This window comes from Cebidichthys violaceus, unplaced genomic scaffold, assembly GCF_023349555.1.
Source record: "Cebidichthys violaceus isolate CVI_PGR_0920_01 unplaced genomic scaffold, fCebVio1.0.p SCAF_19, whole genome shotgun sequence".
Classification (NCBI taxonomy): domain Eukaryota; kingdom Metazoa; phylum Chordata; class Actinopteri; order Perciformes; family Stichaeidae; genus Cebidichthys; species Cebidichthys violaceus.
The window spans coordinates 9,188,336-9,210,742 of record NW_027176361.1 but is presented as its reverse complement, the minus strand read 5'-3'; the positions used below and the strand labels follow the sequence as shown (position 1 = coordinate 9,210,742).

Sequence of the window (22,407 nt, the reverse complement as noted above, 5' to 3'; positions counted from 1 at the left end):
ATGCATAGCTCTACAGTCATGCCAAGGTAATCACTCCCATTTTATGAAGTAGATTAATAGAATAAATATTCCCTCCAGCATTAGTAACCAGTTTGGTATAATAAGGCATCTAAAGTTGTTTTACCAAAGGGTTGAATAAATATATTAAATCTGTACAGGCTTGGGCAAACAAAGCTAAAGCAGTTTCTCTACCACATCTGATTATGCTTATTTCCACAACAATGTTTAAAGTCGTGAACACGGGCATAAAGTCAATTAAATCTTTGTACCATACTTGCTCTGTGTGGGACAGGGAGAAGCATCAGAAGGCTCAAGTTAAAAACAGTCCTTTGAAATCATAGCAGCCACTTTAATAGAACACAGCACCTGACACACATTTTAAGTGCAGACATATACATTTAAAATCAACTTTTTGATGCCAGAACTAAAAGAATTCAACTAGAAGAACCAATTTACAATATAAGAAAAATGACCATTAGTACGTCAGAAGACTGAAATGATTAAAATCTGAGTGAACTAAGTCATTTGAGGATTAATACTTCATCCTAGTTACAAGCCTGTTGAGAAACAATACAGTGCAGGTGAAACTGCAGTAAACAACAATTAGTGGAACTCGACCACATCTGAATGTTGTAAAAACTCCCTGCCTCAGTAGTAGTGGCCATGATGGTTGTATCGACGGCGTCTCGGTTGGGTGTACGGAGCGTAGTGGCGTCTGGCCTGTCGGCTCCTCAGCACGTTCTGTTGGTGGTGATGGTTGGGCGGCCTGTAGTCGAACCCTGCAGAACATACGGCACATGGCAATAGGCCCAGGAGCAGACATGGAAGCTCAAAGACACTTCCAATAACTGGATCAGAAGACCCACACATGCATTGGTCCTAAAAACACTTGCCATGTTTGAGGTGGGGTGGAAGGTAATGTGCGGGTGGCGGCGGGTCGTTCAAGGAACCAAAAGACCAGGAATCACGAGAAAACTCCTCTCTGCAGCCATCGTTCCTCCTCCTTGATGCGTGTCGCTCTGTGAAAGGGAGATAAGGGAGGCGTTAGAGATGGACACTTTGCTATGATCCTGTTTTAAATGACTTCTACTGCACAAGAACCCGACATTTAATTGTTGATGACGTAGACATGTTCTGCAATCACAGCGCATTATTAATGAGCTTGAATCTTTTAATGTGACATTAGTTTGGCTGTTATTATTTTGACTAATCAAAAGACACCGCGAATAATTTGTCGCTGTGGAGGTACGCTCTCCTCAATGCTCTCCTGAAAAAGTGACACGACATGCATCAGCTAACAGAAGAGCTGAGGGAAGCGCTTCGTTTCACCACATTCACACTGACATTGAGGTCATTCTCTAAACTGTAGTTTTAACATCATGTGTCCAGGGTCTCCGCAGATTTCAGAAGAGCCCAATATTATCTGTTCAACTAATCTAAATCCCCAAATAAAACAAATAGAGATCAAAGCAAACATTAAAAAGGGAATATCAAATACCACTGGGCAACATCTGTCCAGCATTGTAATTTGAACATAGATATAAAATATATTTAAAATTGTTCATTAAACAACAGATTTTATACTTTAATTGACATCAAGTGTTTTAATTTAGCAGGTGACAAACCCAAACACGTCCTAATGTCCAGTGGATTAATCTTGGAAGATCATGAGTAATTTATTTTACCCATATTTGCTCTTTGTTAATCAAACAAGCAACCAATGGAAATAATCCAAATCCCATTACATCATCATCATCATCATCTGTCTTACTTGCAGGTTTGGAATTTCCACTGGCTGGCAGCTGAGCAGCAACCTCCGCATGCTCTAAAAGAAAGAACAGGTCAAAAATGTAAAATAGAAAAAAAAACAGGCTTGCAGTTATATACCTTTCGTGCGTGTGCGTGTGTGCGGCAGTATTCCTCCTCACCCACAACAGCCAGTGGCATAATAACACCCCAGGCCTGTGCAGAGTGCGCCAACAGCAGAGAGGTCATCTTGCGGTGGGCAAGGGCATTCCAGTGGACTCCATCCACAATACGATGTTGCAGGGAAAGGCGGAACTGGAAGTGGAGGTCCAACACATCCATCCCATAGGCATCAGCCAGAGTACCGCTGTAGAAGTTGGCCTCAATCACATCATAACGCAGCTGAGAAGCCTTGTGCTCAACCTGAGGTGAGGGAGAAGAGGACAACGATTTTTACAAGACCGTTCAGTTTTCTTAATGCGACTCACTGTAGTGACTAGTTTGAACTCCAGACACCTGTTCAAGTCATACAAGTCTCCTGCTGTGTGTTGTGAACGTATTAACTACATCTATAGTCATCCCAGCTTCACTATACAATTACAGGTTTGACTGTGGGCATACAGCATGATCCTGCTGTGGATGGAGACAAATAAAATACATAATAAATAAAAATGCACCCCCGATATTGACAGGACAGTCAATGTGGAGTGAATGAATGTCTGCCTCAGCAGTGGTTACACACCACTGGTAAGGTGTAAGACTATATTTTTTGACAGACTGTGCACCAATTTGACCCAACAAGACGACATTTCCATGTGTCTTTATGATGCAGGCGTTTGGCGATGATGTACCTCTGGCACCAGGAAACCGCCTTTGATCGTCTTTCCTAAGGGCATGGTGAGATTCCATATGACCAGCGTTTCCTGCGGCACAATCCCTTTCAGCTCAGCAAAAAACATGTGCAGGTTCTCCTTGTAGTTGTCGAGCCAACTGGAGTTGTATCTACAAAACAGATACAGAAGGACAAAAGCACTAGGCACAAACTAGTGAGGCAAACCGCTCACCTTCGAGCTGAGCAGTGCTTCGTCCTCTGCTGCAGCTGTCTCTCATCATGCACCAAATCTGATCACCCCCCCCCCCCCCCCCCCAACAGTTGTTGCAAATCCAAAACACCCCATAAATTTGCTCAGCTATCTCACCACCCACAAGCTGAAAAAGTTAAATGTGGTTGTATATGACGGGAGGAGTTAGCTGGGTGAACTATTTAGTTTGTGATTCGATAAATGTAGGTATACGTCTCCACGTCCAGGATGAATGAGTGGGATATTAAAATACTCAAAAACACATGTTGCAGTATATTCCATACATACAAATAGATAGCTAGATATTACTAGTTACTGTTACTAGTTACTCCTCCTCCTACCCACCTGGAAATATCCCAAACACAGGAGTTGAAGATGATTACATCAGGTTTCAAGCCATTGCGCAAGTCATCAAAGATGCTTTGCATGTAGGGAGAGTAAACCCGCGTGACGAAGTAGAATCGGACTAAATGGTGGGCGGACTGGAACTGGCGAACCTCCTTGTACCCAGTTCCATTATGCATCAAAGTCAACGAACCACCTTCCACCAGGCAGTCCTGTTCAAAACACATCTCTCCCTGAAAGAGAAAAAAGTTTGAGAACAACAGGAACAAATGAGAAGGAATAAACAAGCTACCAGCCTGGGGGAAAAGAAAAGAAATTTGAATAAAGTATAAATTGGGGGCCACTAAAAACAAGTTTAATGACTTTCCAAGTTGTGACATTGAACTTTCTAAGATCACAGCTTATAATAATGATGTTCATTTAAATAATCATCAAAGTCTCTGTTTATTACAGAAGAAGGTAACATAATGGTGATTGAGGCTGTGGTCCATTGATGAAAGTATTACAATATTTATACATTTGCAGAATTATTAACTGGGTCTGTGGTGATATTCCCGGGGGGGGGGGGAATGCTGTATTACAGTTTGTCTCCCACCACAAATGTAATTATGCAATCAATTAGACATAGAAAATCTAAAATCAGCCAGGACTGAAATCTTAATGATTGCCACATCAAACAAAACCGTTGACGTGTCATCTTCTTTTTTAATCACTTGCCTTGGTCCTCAGTTGTTTATTGGAGAGAAACTTCTCCTTCTGCAACAGCAGAACAAGGTCCTTATACACAGCCCTCTGAACTACGGGTGAAATACGGAGAGCATTAAACATATACAAACATAAATGGATTAGTTATACTATACAAGTTGGGTTACTACTCACTGGAGTCCCCCAGCACCAACACAAACTTGTTGTGCAGCAGCTGGCTGGCCTGCCGATGGCTCACACGCTTCATCATCTCCTGTTAAGTCACAATATTTCATTAACACTCGTGAAAGTGACTGGTCCATTTACTCACGAGACTTGATGGCATGACGTAGGTAGCGCTAACGTTGGGTCTTACACGCGCCGTTTACTAACGTTAAGCTAACGTTATAGAACGACTTAGCCACAATTAACGTTCGTAACTTTAATGGTGGCTAAGAAACTCAAACTACTGGTAATTTTTATTATTTTGCCAAGAGTTAAGCTAGCATTAGCATACTAATAAACTAGCCTCAGGCTAGTGATTTGGCAGTCTTTTAAAAAAATAAATATAAGCAAACACATAACGTTACTTACCATTGTTTAATTTAGGCGCAAATTGTAGATGTAACGGTAGCCTTATTCATAACAGATGAAGTTTTAAAACTGACGTTTTTAGTTCCAGGACCCCAAAACCGCAATGACTTCATCAACTGAACCCCGGCTCCAATTTCAAAGTAGTTTAACAACTCGAAGTTTAGGCAGTTGGTTCAATTTGTATCTTCACCTTAAACGTTTTTAAATGACTAACTTACTCCACTCTACCGTTAATTTGGTCGACCACAGGTTTCTCCAATTTGGCAATGATTTTAAGGACTGTCGGATATTTGGGAGTTTTCGTTCGCGCCTTGAATTCCAGTCTCGCGAGACTAACTTGGTAAATTAAGACGTGCTTTGAGATGTGGTTTGATTGGCTTTGCTTTGTGTTATGTAACGTTAATAATGTAATATTATTAAACTGATAGTTTATTTTCTAAGGAGAATGTGTCAAATGTAATGTTTTAAAACATGTAACTGTAAAAACAAACAAAAAAAACGTTAGAAAATTGGATTTGTCAATTATTTTGTTTTTATATGATTAATTAGTGGTTCAATTTCAAAAATGAAATGCAAAAAAACTTTAAAATTTTTACTTGTACTGTATGCATCCTGTTGCCCAAATTCCCTCACTCAAATGATATGCCCAGAGACCAACCAGTACTCCTGTGCTGGAATAACAACCTGGTTCCAGGTTTTCCAGGTCTCAGTTAGTTGATTAAATTCAAATTAAGGAGTTAATCAACAATTTTAGATATGATGAAGAATAACTCCATGTGTGATGCCAAGCACTGCAAAAAGCATCTTCCTGAAATGACAAATCATCAAGATCATCATCTGTTTAACACTTCTCTGGCAGGGAAGATCTTTCAGAGCGACAATGCCGTTACTAAAAGTCATGTCTGATATGAAGTCAAAAAATAATCTATTGTGTTGCCCTCAATTTGAGGATAGGATTACAAAACAGAATTCAATATGACTTTTTGAAGAACAATACCCACAATCATGTAACACTCTTTTGAGAGTTCTTTGAGAAACAAATGTACCCAGGAAAATGTTTACTAAGACTACAATCTTATACATGATAAAGATGTATACTGGATAAACGTAGACATTGAAAGATCTGAACAAATTTATAAAAATCCATAAATAAACTTCAAAGAACAGCATCACATGCCTTTCAATAATGCCTCTTTATTTAACTGCTTTGGGAACTGTTGAAGAAGAGGCTACAAACAGTGAAAATAAAACTGTTTCACACAGAACACAACCTCTCTGTTAATCTCATAATAATTGCTTTCAGAAGTCACTATCATCCTCATAATCTATCAGTATTTGATCTTTTTTCTTCTCTTCCTGTTGCTCCTTTAATTCTTTTTCCTCCTCCTCCTCTTCATCTGTGTCATCTTCTTTCTTCGTCTCTCTTCTCTGGTGAAACTCCTGGTATATCCCAGTCAGAGCTTTCGCTGCTTCCAGAGACACCTTCAGATTTCCTATCACCTCCTTGTCTTCATCCACACTCACCACTGGAGGAAAACAGAGACACAGGGACAGGCCGGCTGTTAGGCAGCTCTGTGTTTCACACATTGTCCTCACAATCGATTTGTTTTACGAGCCTTGGTATCAAAAGCATGACGCAAATACAACACCCACCATCAATTTGTTGGTCGCTGACATCATTTCCAGTGAGCAGCAGTTCCTTCAGGTCCAGAAAAGCATGTCCGACGTCCACACAGTCCTCATCGTCGTCCATCGGCTCACTGACTACTGTGAACTTTAACCTTGCCATGACACACAGACATACACACTTCAATTTTGTGGTTTGAGTCCTGACAAATAAACTGATATTTTAAGTTGTTATGGTGACACAAAAGACACTAATGACACTACCTGCCCTGGTTGGGGTCAGTGCCCTCCAACATGGTGTAAAGATACTGTCTGAGTGGAGCTGACTGTGAGCCGTCCACATATATCACTGAGAGAGACAAACAAGAGGATTTGGAAGTTATAAAACAATTAAAACTTTCTAGAAACAACTATACTCAAAGCTCACCCACTCTCACCTCGTGTGAAGTTGTAGTGAATCTCCTCTCCCTTTGTTGGTTTGCGGAGGGACATGGGTGTTTCTGTCGTCTCCATCGGGACGCCCAGCAGCCGGTATTCCACATAAACACGCTGCACTGACTTGTCCAGCGTCACGCGTGAGGACGGTTCAAAGGACAGGGACAGAATCTCGACTCTCAGCTTGTCACCCTGAAACATAAAACAAGTCACCTATTTATATCATACTATTTGACCTTATAGCAGATCCAAAGACATACAGATGTCAACAATAGAAACATCTTATATTTTTCCTCTTTCATTCATACATGTTCTCTCACTAACACAGTTACTTTGTACGTACCTTCCTCATTTTCCGTTTTGGTGGAATGACGATAATGTCGCTTTGCGAGGAACTTGACTCTAACGACTCTGGGACTTCACTGTGTCCTGCAGCAGCTGTTTAGTCAAAAAAGAGAGAGAAAGAACTGGATTCATTATGTTTTCAATTTGAGTGGCTGGACTGAAAACAAAAGCCCTGACAACATACAAGCTTCATATGTGTTCCAGGTATATTGTGTAAAGTAAATATCTATATTTTTGTAAAGGTTTTGAGGACAAATGTGTTCCAATACAAACATGTTTTAAATATTTAAACAATGGCATAGTGAGGATTCAAATTACTACAAGAAACTCAAAGCAGGTGTGTAGGCCTGAATAGTTACCACTCTCACTTCTCTCCTCGTCTTCATCCATTGACACCTGATCCACAGAGGGAAGGTCCTGAGAAAAAGAAATTTGATATGAGTCCATTCACCAGCCATTCTCTTCCACTTCTAATTACCTGTGTTTCTCATTCCACAATATTGTATACGCATTTGTAACCAGATACTGTTTTAAGGCCTTTTGAAAGAGAGAATGAGCTCCTACCTGAGTCCTGGCATCGCTGGCAGAGCTTGTCCTCGACAGTGTGGTGGGTGAAGATCTTAAAAAAAAGATTGAAATTAAATGATTAAATACAATGATTCAATTTAAATGAAAAATCATAACCATTCTACAAATGCACAGGATGTATGATTTAATTTAAAATCTCAGAAAAACCAGAACCATTTCAAACAATTAGAATCTGTTGAAACATTTTGTGATGGTTGTCTCTACAGAGTTTCCTTTTTTGTTCGACACAAATCCTAAATCTCCTAGACCTCCATCAAGCTCATTGAGTTCTACAATAACAAGATAATGAAGTGGATTTTTTTAAAAGAAAAAATCTGTAACTTACTTTCTTGTTGGCAAATGAGAGGGTGTGGCCAGTCCAGGTTCAGGCGTGAGATGGGGTGTGTCGTGGTAAAGGTCAGGTGACCTCTTGGTGGATCTCTTCCTGCCTGTGGCCAGTGGTTTCACCAAGGTGGGTTGCTCTGGTAGTATGTTCTGTGAGCTTTTCTGTTTTACAGCTGGAGGCCGCGGCTGTAAAACAGACGAATACACAAGTAAATAAAAGAGTTTCTATGCTTAAATGATGATGAAAACACACAGTTCAGCTGTAAATGTGCCAATTTTGTTGTTGCTTAAAACCTTACCAAAGCTTTAGTCTCTTTCTGCACTGCTTTGGATTCTCTCGGCTCAAGTTGCTGAGTCTGTGGTAAAGCCACAGAAGAACAGGCATTAAGCTAGGGCACAGGAATTTGTCTTTGAGCATATGATGCATTTTAGCATTTCCACTTGGATTTTTGATGATTTCTTTATCCAAAAGTCATGATGTCAGCAAATTAAACGCTCCTTAGAGGTGCATTTACTTTGAAAGAGGGTTAAGGGTGACGTTGCTATTTATCACTTTCAAACAAATCAGTTCTCCAGAGCATCACCAGTAACTCCCAAACCTTTTGACTCACTAGAAAAAATAATATCACCTTCGCTCTGGGCTTGGCTATAGGCCTCTGTGATGCTTCCACCTCCTCTCTCCTCTCCTCCCTCTCAGATCTTTCCATGTCCTGTCTTCCCTGTCTTCCCTGTCTACCCAGCACAGTGTCCACCGATGGTTGGAAGGGGTACTTCCATTTTATCAAGACCCTGACCATGCCCCGAGGTCCACCAGCCGGATCCCTCAGAACATAGTCCCCTGGCAGGACAGAGAGAAAAATATGTGACGTAATTATGTGAATATAAGATGTTGGCTTTTCATCGATATTACTGCTCCCTCTAGTGGGAGATGAATAATAATAATGTAAATGTGTTACTTTTCTCTCTCCCTCACCTCTGATCTCCCTGCCAGTAGCCAGGGCTCGCAGTGGGATGGGGGTCTTGGCCAGATAGGCTGGTGGTATCTGGTCATCGCTGTCATCAAACACATACACCCACAAACTGCTGGACCTGGACAAAAGCAGAGTTGAATATTGTCAATATTTTTGCAAAAATAGGGATTATCCAAAGCACTAACTTTATAAAAACAGAAATATTTAGATCATTCTCAAGTTTATTAGGATATTCATTAATTTAACCCAGTAGTTAACTTACCGTATCTCCTTAAAAAAAATGTAAGAAAGCTGTGTCACAACAAGTGAATGCCCTCTTCAATATTATCTGAATTTCTAACATATTTCCAAAATATTACATATTTGATCATACCTCAGGTAGTGCAACACATCAGCTGTTACAGCTAGTGGGTAGCTGGTAGCATCACTGAACACCGGGTCAGTGGTGGACTGGACTGTTTGAGAGACGTGAGGCGGCAGGTCATAGAACCTGTATGTCAGGTAGGCATCAGGGAGAAGTCCAGGCCAGCGAGCATGAAGGCCCACACAACGTTCCAGCATAACCACCAACTCATTGGGGATCCCCCCACCGTAGTCATGTAACTCCTGCAAACAGCATAAAAAAAAAAAAAAGAATTGTTCTGATTCCAAAATAACATAACCCTGTCACACAGGTTAAACCACAGACCTCACTGTGAACAGTTTCTTTCCGGACTATTCTTTAGGAGAAAGACATTTTTTTAAATGTCCACTGTGAGGCAGAGTAAACTTTACTGTCTCTAAAAAGTCACATAAAAAATGTATCACCCTATTTTACCTCATGACCAGCATCCTGCCAGCCAAGAGAGATGTGCACAGGACCCCTCTGTGCCGCTGTTCTCCTGTCTGCTCCTCTCTCTGCCACAGTGTCTCTGGGCTCTGCAGGATAAAACAGGCGCACCCAGAAATCCACAACACCAACAAGTTCACCCTCGGAGCCTTGGACGGGGACAGATAGACGGACAGATTTTTCAGAAAAGTAATTCTCAAAAAAATTAAGATTACCACACACAGTGCATTATGTCATAAATAAGAACGTTACAACTTAATATGTAAAAGAAAAATGACAGAAAATGTATCTATTAAGGTGTAGAAACGTCATATTGGCAATCACTGCATGTTACCAAACTTTGTGCAGAAAAAGTAGCTTGAAATCCAGTATATTGCCTCGTTTTATACAACACTCACCTGTGATATTGACATGTCCACCGACGCGCTCCCCTCTCCTCTCCATAGCCCCCATGAGGGACATCTGCCCACTTCCATGTGTCACAAATCTGACCCCTCCTAACGCCTGGTGGAGCTCCACTCTGACCCTTGACCCCTGACCTCCCAGCCTGCCCAGATCTCGGGCTGTCAGAGCGTAGCGTGACGTGAAGCCGTAGTCTGGTTGGCTGCCTGACACCAGAGGGGTGGAGTGCACCTCAAAGTCCAAAAGGCTGTAGGTGCAGAAGGTCACACTGTCTTCACGGTGGATGCTGCCCATGGTACGAAGACCTTCTGGGGTGAAGGTGGCGGCCTGAAGGTGCAAAAAAAAAAAGATTTCAGCCTCATGGGAAACATTGAATGAAAAAACTAATTCAGGTACAATGTCTGTTTTGTTTTTAGACCTTGAGGTGGATCTCCAACAATGACTCCCCAGCCCTCAGCTGAGAAAAAGACATGTCCTCCTCAATGGGCTGTACCACCTCCTGGTCTCCAGCTGGCCAGGTGTACTGTATTGGTATGGTCTGCTTGCTGTTCCTGGGGCTGTATGCTAACTCTTTCAACTGAGCTTCAGAGTACAAGTAGAAAAAAAAATAGTTTTGAGATTCTGATGCTAACTACCCAGATTTTTTTTCTGAACAAACTGCAAACACCTCCTGCATGTCAATGAATCAGTGATAGACAGCACAGAATAAACAGATTAGGAATTATATTGGGTTCTCTTGGCTCTAGTAGTACTATAGAAATGAGTGTTGGTAATACCTTGTAAAGCGTTGATCTGAAGAGCTCTTTTTGATAAAAGTTTGTCTTTCTCTGAGCTCCTCCTTCTACTCTCCTCCCTCTCTCTTCCCAACTTCTGGTTGACTGTGTTCAACTCTTCCTTGGGAACCAGAGTTTGATCAAAGACCAGTTCAGTTAAAATGGGAGGAGAAACAATGCTGATTTTTACATGTGTTTGACAAATGTGTTTATTGTGTACCTGAAGGTCTTTACTGATACGGTGCTCCACCAGTAGAAGGCTTCTTGTTTTCTGTAATTCCAGCACAGTCTCAGCATGCGATGCCTGGATGTTAACCAGCTCACGGGGCGAATCCTCCACCTTCCCATCAGTCCAGAGAAAACCCAGCCCCGCCCTGCTCTCCTGCTGCATCCGAAATGCCTGTAGTTGGAGGGAAAGAATGCAATACGGTTTAAATGCAATTAAGTTTGGCTTTTAAAGCAGTTCTAACAGAGGTAAACAAAAACATTTAATTAAAAAGAAAAGTGTGTGCAAACCTTGATCTGTATAAGAGTTTCACTGAGCTCCTCAACACTCATGTCAAACTCCTGGAAGAGAGAAGAGAGATGATGAAACGTGTGCTAAAAACAGAATAGCATCCAGAAAACAAATGTGAAAACTGATGTGTGAAACAGTTGTTCAGCAGTATATTATTCAATAATTCATCTCTGACCTTTGTGACAGAGTCCAGTCTGTCCTGTAGAGCAGAAATCTGCTTTCTGTACTGGAAACCCTCCTGTTCCAGATGCTTGTCTATCGTCATCACAGAAGAGTCTAAATGAAACAACAGGACGAATAAGTAAATAAATGATATTGTAAATGAATATACTGTCTGCTTGTGGCACTGGAAGAGATGAGGCTTCAGGTGTTATATTTCTCTAACTCCATTCCTTCTCATTGTCAAACCGCAGCAGATGCAGATGCAGTGCCACCATGCTGAGACTCCTACCTCTTTCGCGCTCCCTCTTCTCCTCCAATATCTCCTTCTCTCGTCTCAGTTTCTCCTTCTCCAGCTCCAGCCTGCCTCTCTCACCCCTCTCTGCTTGCAGCATTTCTTCAAGTCTCCGGATGTCCATCCTGCTGATGTGTTCTCCCTGTTCCTCCCTCATTTGGTTCACTTCTTTATGTTGCTCCACCTTGCCATCGTGATTGCTTTGCACAGATAAAGTACTAGGAAGGCCAAGGATGAATATAAACATACAAGGTGAAACACAAAATTATATTTAGAAGTCATTCTCATATGTTAGGACTACTGTCCATGTGTAGTCCTCAAATAAAGAAAGATGTTTCCATATCAACATGAATCTGATCTAAAGTCATGTTCTGCTGCTCCTGCAAGGCAACTTGCATTTACTGTGCATCTCAATTTCCAGAGAAGCCAAGGTACGATCCCTCAAACCTCCTGGTTAATGAGCACCATAACATCTTAAAGATTGTTTTTCAGGGCCTAGAAGACTTTAACTCTCACCTCTCTATTAGAGTGTCATAGTTTTCTTTTATTAGATCCCTCTCTCCCTCCAGGTCTGTAATACGGTCCTGTAGCTGAAAGAGAGAGAATAAATTACACAAAAAAACTGACAACACGTTACATAATCTTGAGCCTTTTTTAGTCTGGATTTATACATTCCAGATGCGGTACCTTGTCCAGAGTCTGTAGAGACAGGGTAGCAGTGGTAAGTTGTCCCTCCAGTGCCAGTGCTCTCTCTCTCTCCTGCTTCAGCCGTTCAGTCAGCTCCTCCACTTTCTCCAGCAGAGCTCCATGGCTTTCCCTCATTGACTTCTGACGCTGAGGTGAACACATGACACTCAAAATGAACATGAGTAAGTATCAGACTACTACAGGTATTCATAAAGCTGTGTGTGTAACGGAGCATTTACCTCCTCGAGCTGATTCTCATATGCCTGGAAGGAAAGAAGAAAGGCACATTTACATATTTGTCTTTTGACGACCAATGACATACTGTTTATGTGTGTAAGTGACTAAAGTACTGAACGCCAATTCTTAAGATACTGTAATTACAAGAAAAACTGAATGATTTATAGAGAAATAAGGTCATCTAACCTCCTGCAGGTTGTTGAACTTCTCCTGTGTGACTCTCAGAGCGGTGCTCTTGTCTGAAAGCTGCTTTTGAAGACGGATCAGATCCACATTCTCTCTAATAGTTATTCTGACATGGAGACAGCAGTATTTATTATCTTAATTGACATGGGTGTCGTACAAGCAGCTGCCAAAAAGAGTGTCTAGTAGTGGAAAGACCACTGCAATGTCCTGCTTATGTAGTACAAAACAGCTTTCAAACAGGATTGTTTAAGGAGGGAAACTGGCAGTAAAAACAGATTACGCTTCTCCTGTTGCCTGACCAAGAATGGTATCATTTTTTTCATTTCAACTGTAGCAAAGTACACTGTGTTATCTTTAACCGCTTATCCTGTTCAGGGTTAGGGGGGGGGGGGGGGGGGGGCAGAAGTAGGAAAACACAAAAGAAAGCCGTTATATTAGTATTTGCAAGTCTGCTGTAGCCACCTGTGTCTGTCAGCCTGTTGCTTCCTTATGTCTCTCACAGTTCCCTCTATCTCTTTCTCTTTCTCTCGCAGCGTGTCTCTGAGCGCCTGGGCAGTCAGCTCCAGCTCTGCAGTCCTCACCTGCTCGGTTACACTGGACCTGCTGGGAGGTTAGAGGGAGGTCAGCATGGAGTCATGAGGGGGTTTGGAGGTAATGGGGGGGGGGGGGGTAGAGGAGAAATAAAGAGTCAGGTAGCAGAATGAAAGTTGGATAATGATATGATCAGAGGTTAGAAAACATCTGCTCAGTGTTCTGAGCATCACACACGTACAATCTCTCCATCTCTGCCCTGGTGTCTTCCAACGTGGGGCCGTAGCGGGGCGGGGCAGTCTGGGCTGCCCTCCTGACTCCGCCCTCCACTTCCATACATTTACCTGACACGTCAGAGAAGAAGAAGAGAGGGAGGAAGGTCAGAGATGGAAGAGGAAACAGTAGTTACCCTGGCTTACAATCATGTAAAACATACACACCTTTACTGAACTTGTAGGGCGTGCGTCCCCCGAGGTCCATAATGTGCTGCTTGGCCAGGCTGAGTTTGTTCTGCAGCAACCCTTTCTGGCTCTCCAGCATAGCCACACGGGCTTCCAGCTCTTGTATGGTGTCCTCCATGTCCCTCTCCTTCACACAATTGGATCCAGGACGGAGTTGGCGGAGACGCATGAGTCTGGTAGACATCCTGAGTCAAGGAAGAGGAGGGCAAATCAGCCATATTAGGGGACTTGTGTTTATCATATATATCTTTAAATCACATCCTAGGGCCACAACAGAGATGATTGTAACAGCTACTGTGGGACAGCACAGCGATGAGCCCTATTCCGCTAAAGTGTCTTGTGTTAGGTACAGTCAGTGTCAATGTTTCCGTTACCTGCGTAGCCTCATCTCCTGTGTACAAGTGTGTTGTCTTAGCACACTGTTTTCCTCTTGCAGTCTGAGACACAAGTCCTCCAGGTGCTCTCTGGGAAACCGAAACAGGCGCTGAGGATCTGCTGAAGACAGAGCGAGGTAGCCAACATTTTGTACGTTTATGAAAATGTACTTTTGAATGCTTTTGATTGAAAGTCTGAAAATCTGAGTTGGATGAACTGAAAGGGTGAATTTGATATAGTGGTTTTACCTTTTGTCTTCATGGCATGATGATGCTTCTTCCATGTCTTCACATCACGTAGAGTATCTGAAGAAAACATACAGATTTAGTCAGGACCGTCGATATGTATTTACACAAATATAAAGAAATGCACTTCTATTGCAGAATTCCCAAGGACCTTTGAGTCAATGAATTATAAATATACAGTTCATCATACTGCCAAAAGACTACACACAAACCTGGTGCAGTCGGCATCAGTCCCGACCTCATCAGTCCCACATCTCTGACTGGGAGATCCCCGGCTGTCTCATCCATCACTGGCGACTTCACACCTCTCCTCTCAGCTCTGGCCTTTGAAACGTGACACCAGTAAACTTGTCATATTGATATCCACTGCTGGTTCGCTGGCCTCCATCCATATGAAAGGTTCTTAGGACTAACAGAGAAACCAAAATTCAATATTGTGATCGTAACTTGTCACATTTACATTTGTGTAATTATAGGAGCTTAAACGTTTTTTTTGTAGTATTTCAAGCAATGTGGGGCTTAACAAGATCCATATTGGAGGCAGTGCTTTCTATTACAAAAATACAGATACACTTAATCCCAGTTAATGGCAAAAGGCAGAAAATGAAGGTCTGCATATTTTCTCAGTTGCAGATATACTTTTCTTCAGTGAAGAACACTCTGCTCATCTGCTCAAGCCTGGAGAAGTTGTCATCCCCAAGCTTCCCTGTTACTTTTCAATTAAGTCATCAGCGAAATATGGCAATTCCTAAACGTGTTTGCCGTTTTAAAATCTACATTGCGCCACAATTAGTGATACATGCCAGGGATCCTACTGGTAGGACTTTGGTTTACATTTTGATATTCCTTCCTACAGTAACCGACATCAACATAGAAAACTATATTGACATATTATTTGACTTACCCTTGTCTGTCGGCCATCCAAAGAGGTTTACGGGGTGTTCTTGCTTCTACATGTGTCTCCGCCCTGTGCTTGAATGATAGCGGTTTTAATCCCTCTTCATCTCATATTCCTTCCCCGACACCTTTCAGCTCTCTCTTTACAGATATTTCCTAATTCTTTAAGGAACTCACCAGAGTGTTAAATACTTACTTGCAATCACCGTGTTTGTGTGCATGCATTTAGTTCCGTGACATACCTGTGAGTGTGCAGTACTGTGTGTGCATAAAGCCTCCACCAAAGGCTAAATCCTGAAACTGTCTCAGCGCTCCATCTGCCTTGAGGCTAATCCTATCCCTGTCCTAATCTGATTAGCAGTTGTCAAACTGTACAATCTAAGAGGTGTTCTGAAGTCAGTTTTGTGGTTGGCCTGTGATGCCTGAGCATGGTTATTATTGGAGTGAGGCAGGTCTAAGATCTGCACTGAGCACAGATGAAGGGAAGAACAAAGAGGAGGAGAGGTAAGCATATACAACAGATACATCAGTCAACAGTTTATTGGGGGAGTGGGGCAAGTCAGAAAATGGTTATGTATGATCCATAATATGTGAAAGCTATTGTTGTCAACTGAACACAAATTCTCTAATTAAAAAAAGGTTCACATCAACAGAGAGAGCAGTTTTATACTGTTTAAATTAAAATGCCATGACATATAAACAGACAGTAAATATACATTTCACATCATATTGTAATGTCATCTAAATCCCTGCCTCCATTGACTCCACTGAGCCGGCGGACAATAAGTGGTGATGCGTTGCTTCCGCTGTCGCACATATCTGGGTTGAAAAAGGGAAACATGGCCTCAGTGAACTGAAGCTGTGTAAAGGAATAGATGTGTGACTTGGCATCTGGATCATAGAAGGACACCGTGCCGTCCTCGTAATCCAAAAACACCCCAACAACCTGGGGCCTCTGAGAGAGACACAGCAGTTCTGCCTGTCCTGCACATGCCCGGTACTCACTGCCCTTCCTCAAGCAAATAGTCCAATAACCGTCCTCTGGACTCAGTGTGACCACACCTTTCCTGTTGATCGACTGTCGAGCCACTCCCAAGTCCCACGCCGTTTTATCTCCCACGTCGACCTCCCAGTAGTGCCTCCCACTGGTGAAACCCTGCGTAGCAAGAGAGGCTCAGGTCACTGACGCTGTTCATCTCTAAGAGTGAAGCAGAAAGACATTTCGTCCCTACAAGGATAAATACATACAAACCACATCTTTATTTACCCTTGTGGCGAGGACACATGGTGCCGTGTCAAAACGCTCTGGTATGTCCAGCAGGTTCTGTTCAACATCTCCATCCCAGATCTGTCTCCCATCCTGTGATAGAACCAGCCAAGGGTTGGCTGTCTTGGGGTCCAGATGAACATCAACTGTTCGACAGACATAGGATTTTGAACTTTATTATCCCCTTTCTCCAAAGATTTACTCACTCTTTATGTTTGTGGTTTTCATCAGTTGAGGTGTCCAGAAAAATACTCAAGTGTTACAAATGCAGGTAATATCCAGTTGCATGCCAGTTTGCAGTATCTGTAACTATCCTGTGGCATGCATTGTCATGATGAAAAAAATAATCAAAAAATAGTGATAATCATTACTTTCAGCGCTAAACCTTTTCGGATGTCTAATATGTCAGATTTCTAGTCCACTGTTCTCTAATTTTGTCTTCTCATTGATACAGTATTTTATGGTTTTATTCAAGGTACATTATGTTTTAATTTAGTTGAGAAACAGGAAAAAAAGGTATAAGAGAGAGAGAGAACACCGATATGCTGACTATTATTGTTTGACTGTCTAACTTTACCTGCATACTGCTGCATCTTCTCATGCTCTGTAAGTTAATAAGAACACATGATTAAAAATGAAACACATATTAATGTATTGATTAAATGTAAGTGGCTGTATTCTCACAGAATGTAGTGATGCTGAAGAAAAATCTTAGAAGTTGACCTTGAATGGAAAGCTTTTTCAAAGCTGATTGAAGCTGCTGCTCAATGTTGGCCACCTCTCTCCTTACAATCCCCAAACATGTGTCTGAATGGACGATGATGTCAGTGCAGGCTTTGACAGATGAAGGACAGCTCAGAGCAGGAAACCTCTGACAAGTCAAATAAGAGAGAAAAAAGCAGAAAAGAGGCCAAAAAAGATGAGATGAGACTGCTGTTTTAGAATGCTCTTTGGAATCTCTGTTTGTATGAACATGAAATATCTTGCTGTGAGACTACTCCTCACCTGCAGAAGATTGAGGTGGTCCTCAGTGTGAGAAAGCGTCTCCATTTCTCTTCTCTTCCTCTCCAGCTCAGTGATTTCCAGCTCCAGCTCTGTGATGAGCCTCTCCGCCCTCTGCTCTGCTGCTGCCTGCTTCCTCCGGATCATCTCCAGCAGCTTTGCCTTACGCGTCTCCAAGGAACGAAAGAGAGTGGAGAGGACCTCCGTGCTTTCCACTATGTCCCTCTTTGAGCTTTCCTGAAGACATTGAATAATGAAAAAAAGTTGAATGTTGCATATTTCACATGGATGTATGACCCTCACTGTGCAGAAAACTGTTCTTACGTTCATGTCCTGAAGGAGGACAGCTTCTCTGTGCTCAGGTTATAACCTGGATGTACAAGGAGGATTTTGTGACATCACAACTGTTGTGGAAGCTAACAGGGTTTACCTGAGAGGGAAGCGGATGATGGGTGCTACCCCGAGACAACAGCTTGCCAGTAGGGCACTCTCACACTCAACTGTCTGTCTGGTTTCCTCAAGTTGTTGACAAAGCAAGGAGAAGCTCGGACAACATGGCACACGGAGGGAGTGTGACTTCCTTCTCTGCTCAGGTAGACATTACTACACGATATCTTTACATGGATAATAGTTGTTTGCTGCTATATTAATGTTCAGAATGTTAAATGCAGCTCCTTTAAGTAGAAGCACTGGCAATACGTAGCATACATAGCAGTAGGACTAATATAAATACATAGTTTCTGAGCAGAATAATGATACATTAATAGATACATGTTTTGAGATGGTGGTACCACTGTTTTTCCTGCTATGCACACTCTCTTGAATGTGTTCTGCCTCTTTTCTTACATTCTTATAGAAAGGATGTTTTAACTGTTCTGCAAATGCCCAATTTATCCAACAGGAAACATTCACTTAAGCTGCTCTATGATCTTATGTCAACTCACTTTGCTGAGCTCCACCGAGTGTCTGATCTCCTCCACTTTCTGCAGTCTGTCCTGGATCATCTGCTGCACATCAGCCTCGGTCCTTTTCATCTGAGCCTGAACATTGGAACAGTAATTGAAAGCAAAAGTAAATCAAAGTCCAATGTGCTGTATTTGATGGGATGATGGCACAATGATGATGTTGAGTTTAGGACCTCACCTTCTTCTCCTTGCTCTCCCGCTCCACTGGGACGGTGTCATGACAACGGTGGTCGGTCTCTGTGCACAGCACGCACACACACCTCTGGTCGCTCCTGCAGAACAACTCCAGAAGCCTTTGGTGCCTTTTACACATCCGGTTCTCCAGCATTGCCTCGGGTTCAATCAGCTTGTGTATCTTCAAGGTGGCAACTCTCAGATGGGGCTCCAGGTGACTCTCACAATATGAGGTCAGACATACAAGGCAGGACTTCAGGGCCTCTGTTTGCTTCCCCACGCACACATCACAAAATATGAATTTTCCTGCCATTGACATCACGTTGTTCTGCCTTCTTGCTCGGATCTGCTCTGATATTTCCTTGGCGAAGGAGTTTTCGCAAAGCTCTGGGCGGCCCTCAAAAGCTGTGTGACACTTGGGACAGCTGACGGCATGGCTGTTGTCCCAGTGTGATGTGATACAGGTGAAGCAGAAGCTGTGACCGCAGGGGATGGAGACCGGCTCAAAGAAAACCTCCAGACAGATGCAACACTTAAACTGCACCTCTGACAGGAGAACGCTGGGGGAGGCCATGCCCTCAGAAAGAAGATCTGTTCACTGATTTTGAATAAGAAATTAATTATTTACATTCTGAGTCACAGAGGAAAAGTGTTTTGGCGAGATTTACAATCCTCTTTTAAAAAAATAAAGACATCTACAAACACACAGTGTAGGCGACTAAATCTTTCAGAACTTTTGTCCTTATGGTCTATAATGCAGGTACTGTAAGTACCTTTATAACCAGAAACATTTTAACTTCTTTATCATTAACTTTAAACAATTCAAAGCACACTGGCCAAAGTCCAGCTGCACGGTCACATGACTCAGCCTCTCTCTAACTCTGTACATGTAGCTTGAAACACGGATTGAACACACCCGTTACAAAAGGCTAACATGCATCGCCCTGCAAATGTTAATTCACTGCACACCCCACCAGTGATGAAGACTAATGGCTTCAAATATCAGTCCCTATTATATTCCATTTATTCTGCCTGACAAGACAAAAGCAGAGACATTCTTAAAATGATTGTATTTGTTTCATCAAAAGATTTAACTAAATATTAACATATGCCTATCTGCTATATCATCTTGGTCTTACCTTGTTGCTGAATGTGAAACGTGACCTCTGAGGTAGCAAAGGCAAACACTGGCACTGCGGTTGTGAAGCCAAAGTCCTCCCGGGTTTCGCTGTTACCACTCCCTCTGGGTAATTTTTTCCTCTAAGCTATCAACCACCATGTTGTTCCAGGGTGGGAGGAGTAATGCCTAGATCAGGTGCCGTACTGGGTTTGTTTAGAATTCCTTTGTATTGTGTTGTATAATACATTTGTACTTGTATTGTTTTGTATTGGACTGAACAACAACAGGGAAGTACTTGAATAAAACTCAGTCACATTCATCACTTCACCATTCCAAGTATTTTTGTTTCAAATGGACAGAAACATAATACATACATTTACACACATTTTCACAATACTGTAACAATACGAATACAGAGAAGTACAGAGGACTGATAGAGAGCTTCGTCACACTGTGCAACAACAATCACCTGAAGCTCAGTATCAGCAAAACCAATGAGCTTGTGGTGGAAAGCCAGATGAACAGGAGGCCCCCTGTCCTGGTTATCATCCAGAGAGAGGTTAAGTGGGCGGACTCATACGTACCTTGGGGCCAAATCAATGAAAACCTTCACTGGACTCACAACACTGAAGTCCCCTTCAGAAGGGACACAGCAGAGGAGGACGGGGGACTAAATTAAAGCCATCTTGGATAATCCTTCTCACCCTCTGTACAACAAGCTGTGGCAGATTGGCAGCTTGTTGCAGAGAGAAGGATGAAGGACAAGATTAAAGCGTGGGAGTTGTTCCTGACACGAGTCAAGGGTCTAAGGATAGAAGATGTTGTTTGCTGTACAGATTGTGAAGCCCCATGACGCCAAGTAGACATTTGTGCCAAAAAAATTCCCTCCAAGTGTTCCTGAGATATTATGTTCACGAGAATGGGACGGTCCACCCGAAAAACATAATGCCTCCAGCCACGGCTGTCGCCAGTGCGGAGCTGAAAATGTGAGCGGTGGAAAAACAGCTCCAAAAAACAACATAATCATAATATCTGAAGAGAGAAAGTAATTCGGCTTTGTCTTAAAAAAAGTTTCATTTTCAGTCTAATGCAAAGCAGCAGCTTGATGGCAGTATAAAATGATAATAGTATGTTGAACAGTTTTGTGTGCTAACAGTGAAAACAGTATAACATGATTAATTAGTGTGTTGTACATAGAGTGTAGAACTGTTATGCAGTAATTATAACTATTTAGGATGAGCCATGTCTTGAATTTAAGAATATTCTCCAAATAGGCCAAACTACATTTCATTGGAATCTGATGAAACATATTTTTTTGAAGTCGAAATAATCAAAAAGATTTAAAAACATTTATTTTTTGCATAGCTTTCCCCTCCTTTAAACCGTGTCTTTCGTCCACTGGTCTCATGGCTCCACAGACAGAATCTTCACTGACAACTGTGGCGACAATCCGTATCGTTTGAAGAACTAGATTTAAAGACAAAAATCACAACAGACAACGATGTTAATATAGAGCTAAATAATTGGTACACTAGTTCAATGAAGTGTATACAAACTAGTCATGAAACAGCAGTTAGTCTCACCTCCATCAACAAATTGTGCATGTCCAAGTCTGACAGCTGGATAGATGACTCTATTCTCATGTTCAATCCAACCACATAATCTGTGTGACACAAAAACATCAAATAAAACACATGATGATAAAATGGATAGTTTTCAATGAATATAACTAAGTTTAAGATCAATTTAAACATAATAACGATAAATTATTATGGTTAAAGAAACTATGCTAACAATGTATAACACACATCAAATGTTTGTACTGTAGCTTTAACAAAGACATCTGACATATTTTCTGTACACAATAACACTTAAAAAACGTCCCAATCATTGTTAGATTTTATGCATTTACACAATTGTAAAGCAGGGATTTCATTTCTGGTTTATTGTAAACTAGGGAAGAGCAGCCTAGTTTCTCTTTTTGGCATCAGTTGAAGAAGATCAAAAAAATCATAACAAATACAACAAATATAACATGAAAATAATATATCTGAGATTTCAGTGAAATCAAATGCATATACTTACGAGGCCCTTTTGTTGTAGGACACACAGTCAGAGAAGTTTTGGCAAGATGGTGTTTGTTTACATGGAGAGAGGAATACGTAAAGATGAATTCATATTTTGTAAATTACTTTTGAAAATCTGATGTATAAATACCTCTACTTAAAAATATAAAAATGTATTATCTAAACTTTAGTTTCACAATATATATATATACTGAAAATAAAATGAAACATAGTTAACATTTCAAACTTCAAACAACGAGGGAAAGAAATAACCTTTCACCAACATTATGTTCCGTTTCACCTTTTGATGCTCCAAACTGATTTTGCAGATGCAACTTGAACTCAATAGGTAGCGGCAAATACTACATTGTGACTAACCCCATTAATCATGAGTTAGCCATTAAACCATTACGGTGTTACTCTTGCCATTCAAATGTATAAGTAATTGGGTTTATTCATCAGGTATACTGGCATGTGTT

At 41.7% G+C, this 22,407-nt stretch overlaps 3 protein-coding genes across 3 annotated transcripts; all 3 read right to left on the bottom strand.

Annotated features, from left to right (window-relative positions):
• Positions 1-328: 328 nt before the first annotated feature.
• Positions 329-4,759, bottom strand: LOC137874918 (PC-esterase domain-containing protein 1A-like). The gene is made up of 9 exons (XM_068713897.1): positions 4,452-4,759; positions 4,053-4,131; positions 3,891-3,970; positions 3,174-3,406; positions 2,598-2,748; positions 1,929-2,169; positions 1,772-1,825; positions 894-1,019; positions 329-779 (listed from the first exon to the last, which is right to left on the bottom strand). Exons 1-9 carry the CDS (start codon positions 4,452-4,454, stop codon positions 649-651), a joined length of 1,098 nt encoding a protein of 365 aa, XP_068569998.1. The 5' UTR covers positions 4,455-4,759; the 3' UTR covers positions 329-648.
• An 872-nt stretch (positions 4,760-5,631) lies between these two features.
• Positions 5,632-14,725, bottom strand: rpgrip1 (RPGR interacting protein 1). Its single transcript, XM_068713554.1, has 30 exons — positions 14,650-14,725; positions 14,441-14,497; positions 14,192-14,309; positions 13,797-14,002; positions 13,598-13,700; positions 13,288-13,428; positions 12,826-12,931; positions 12,642-12,665; positions 12,403-12,549; positions 12,232-12,305; positions 11,713-11,933; positions 11,437-11,537; positions 11,261-11,311; positions 10,965-11,144; positions 10,748-10,865; positions 10,390-10,553; positions 9,968-10,298; positions 9,558-9,718; positions 9,114-9,346; positions 8,743-8,858; positions 8,405-8,607; positions 8,069-8,125; positions 7,771-7,955; positions 7,422-7,476; positions 7,217-7,274; positions 6,856-6,950; positions 6,515-6,704; positions 6,342-6,426; positions 6,105-6,232; positions 5,632-5,977 (listed from the first exon to the last, which is right to left on the bottom strand). Exons 1-30 carry the CDS (start codon positions 14,723-14,725, stop codon positions 5,751-5,753), a joined length of 4,011 nt encoding a protein of 1,336 aa, XP_068569655.1. The 3' UTR covers positions 5,632-5,750.
• Positions 14,726-15,858: 1,133 nt separating this feature from the next.
• LOC137874680 (E3 ubiquitin-protein ligase TRIM39-like) lies at positions 15,859-19,955 on the bottom strand. The gene is made up of 8 exons (XM_068713553.1): positions 19,882-19,955; positions 18,747-19,340; positions 18,548-18,643; positions 17,607-17,840; positions 17,325-17,472; positions 17,179-17,205; positions 16,602-16,747; positions 15,859-16,490 (listed from the first exon to the last, which is right to left on the bottom strand). Exons 2-8 carry the CDS (start codon positions 19,314-19,316, stop codon positions 16,059-16,061), a joined length of 1,653 nt encoding a protein of 550 aa, XP_068569654.1. The 5' UTR covers positions 19,317-19,340; positions 19,882-19,955; the 3' UTR covers positions 15,859-16,058.
• Positions 19,956-22,407: the final 2,452 nt, after the last annotated feature.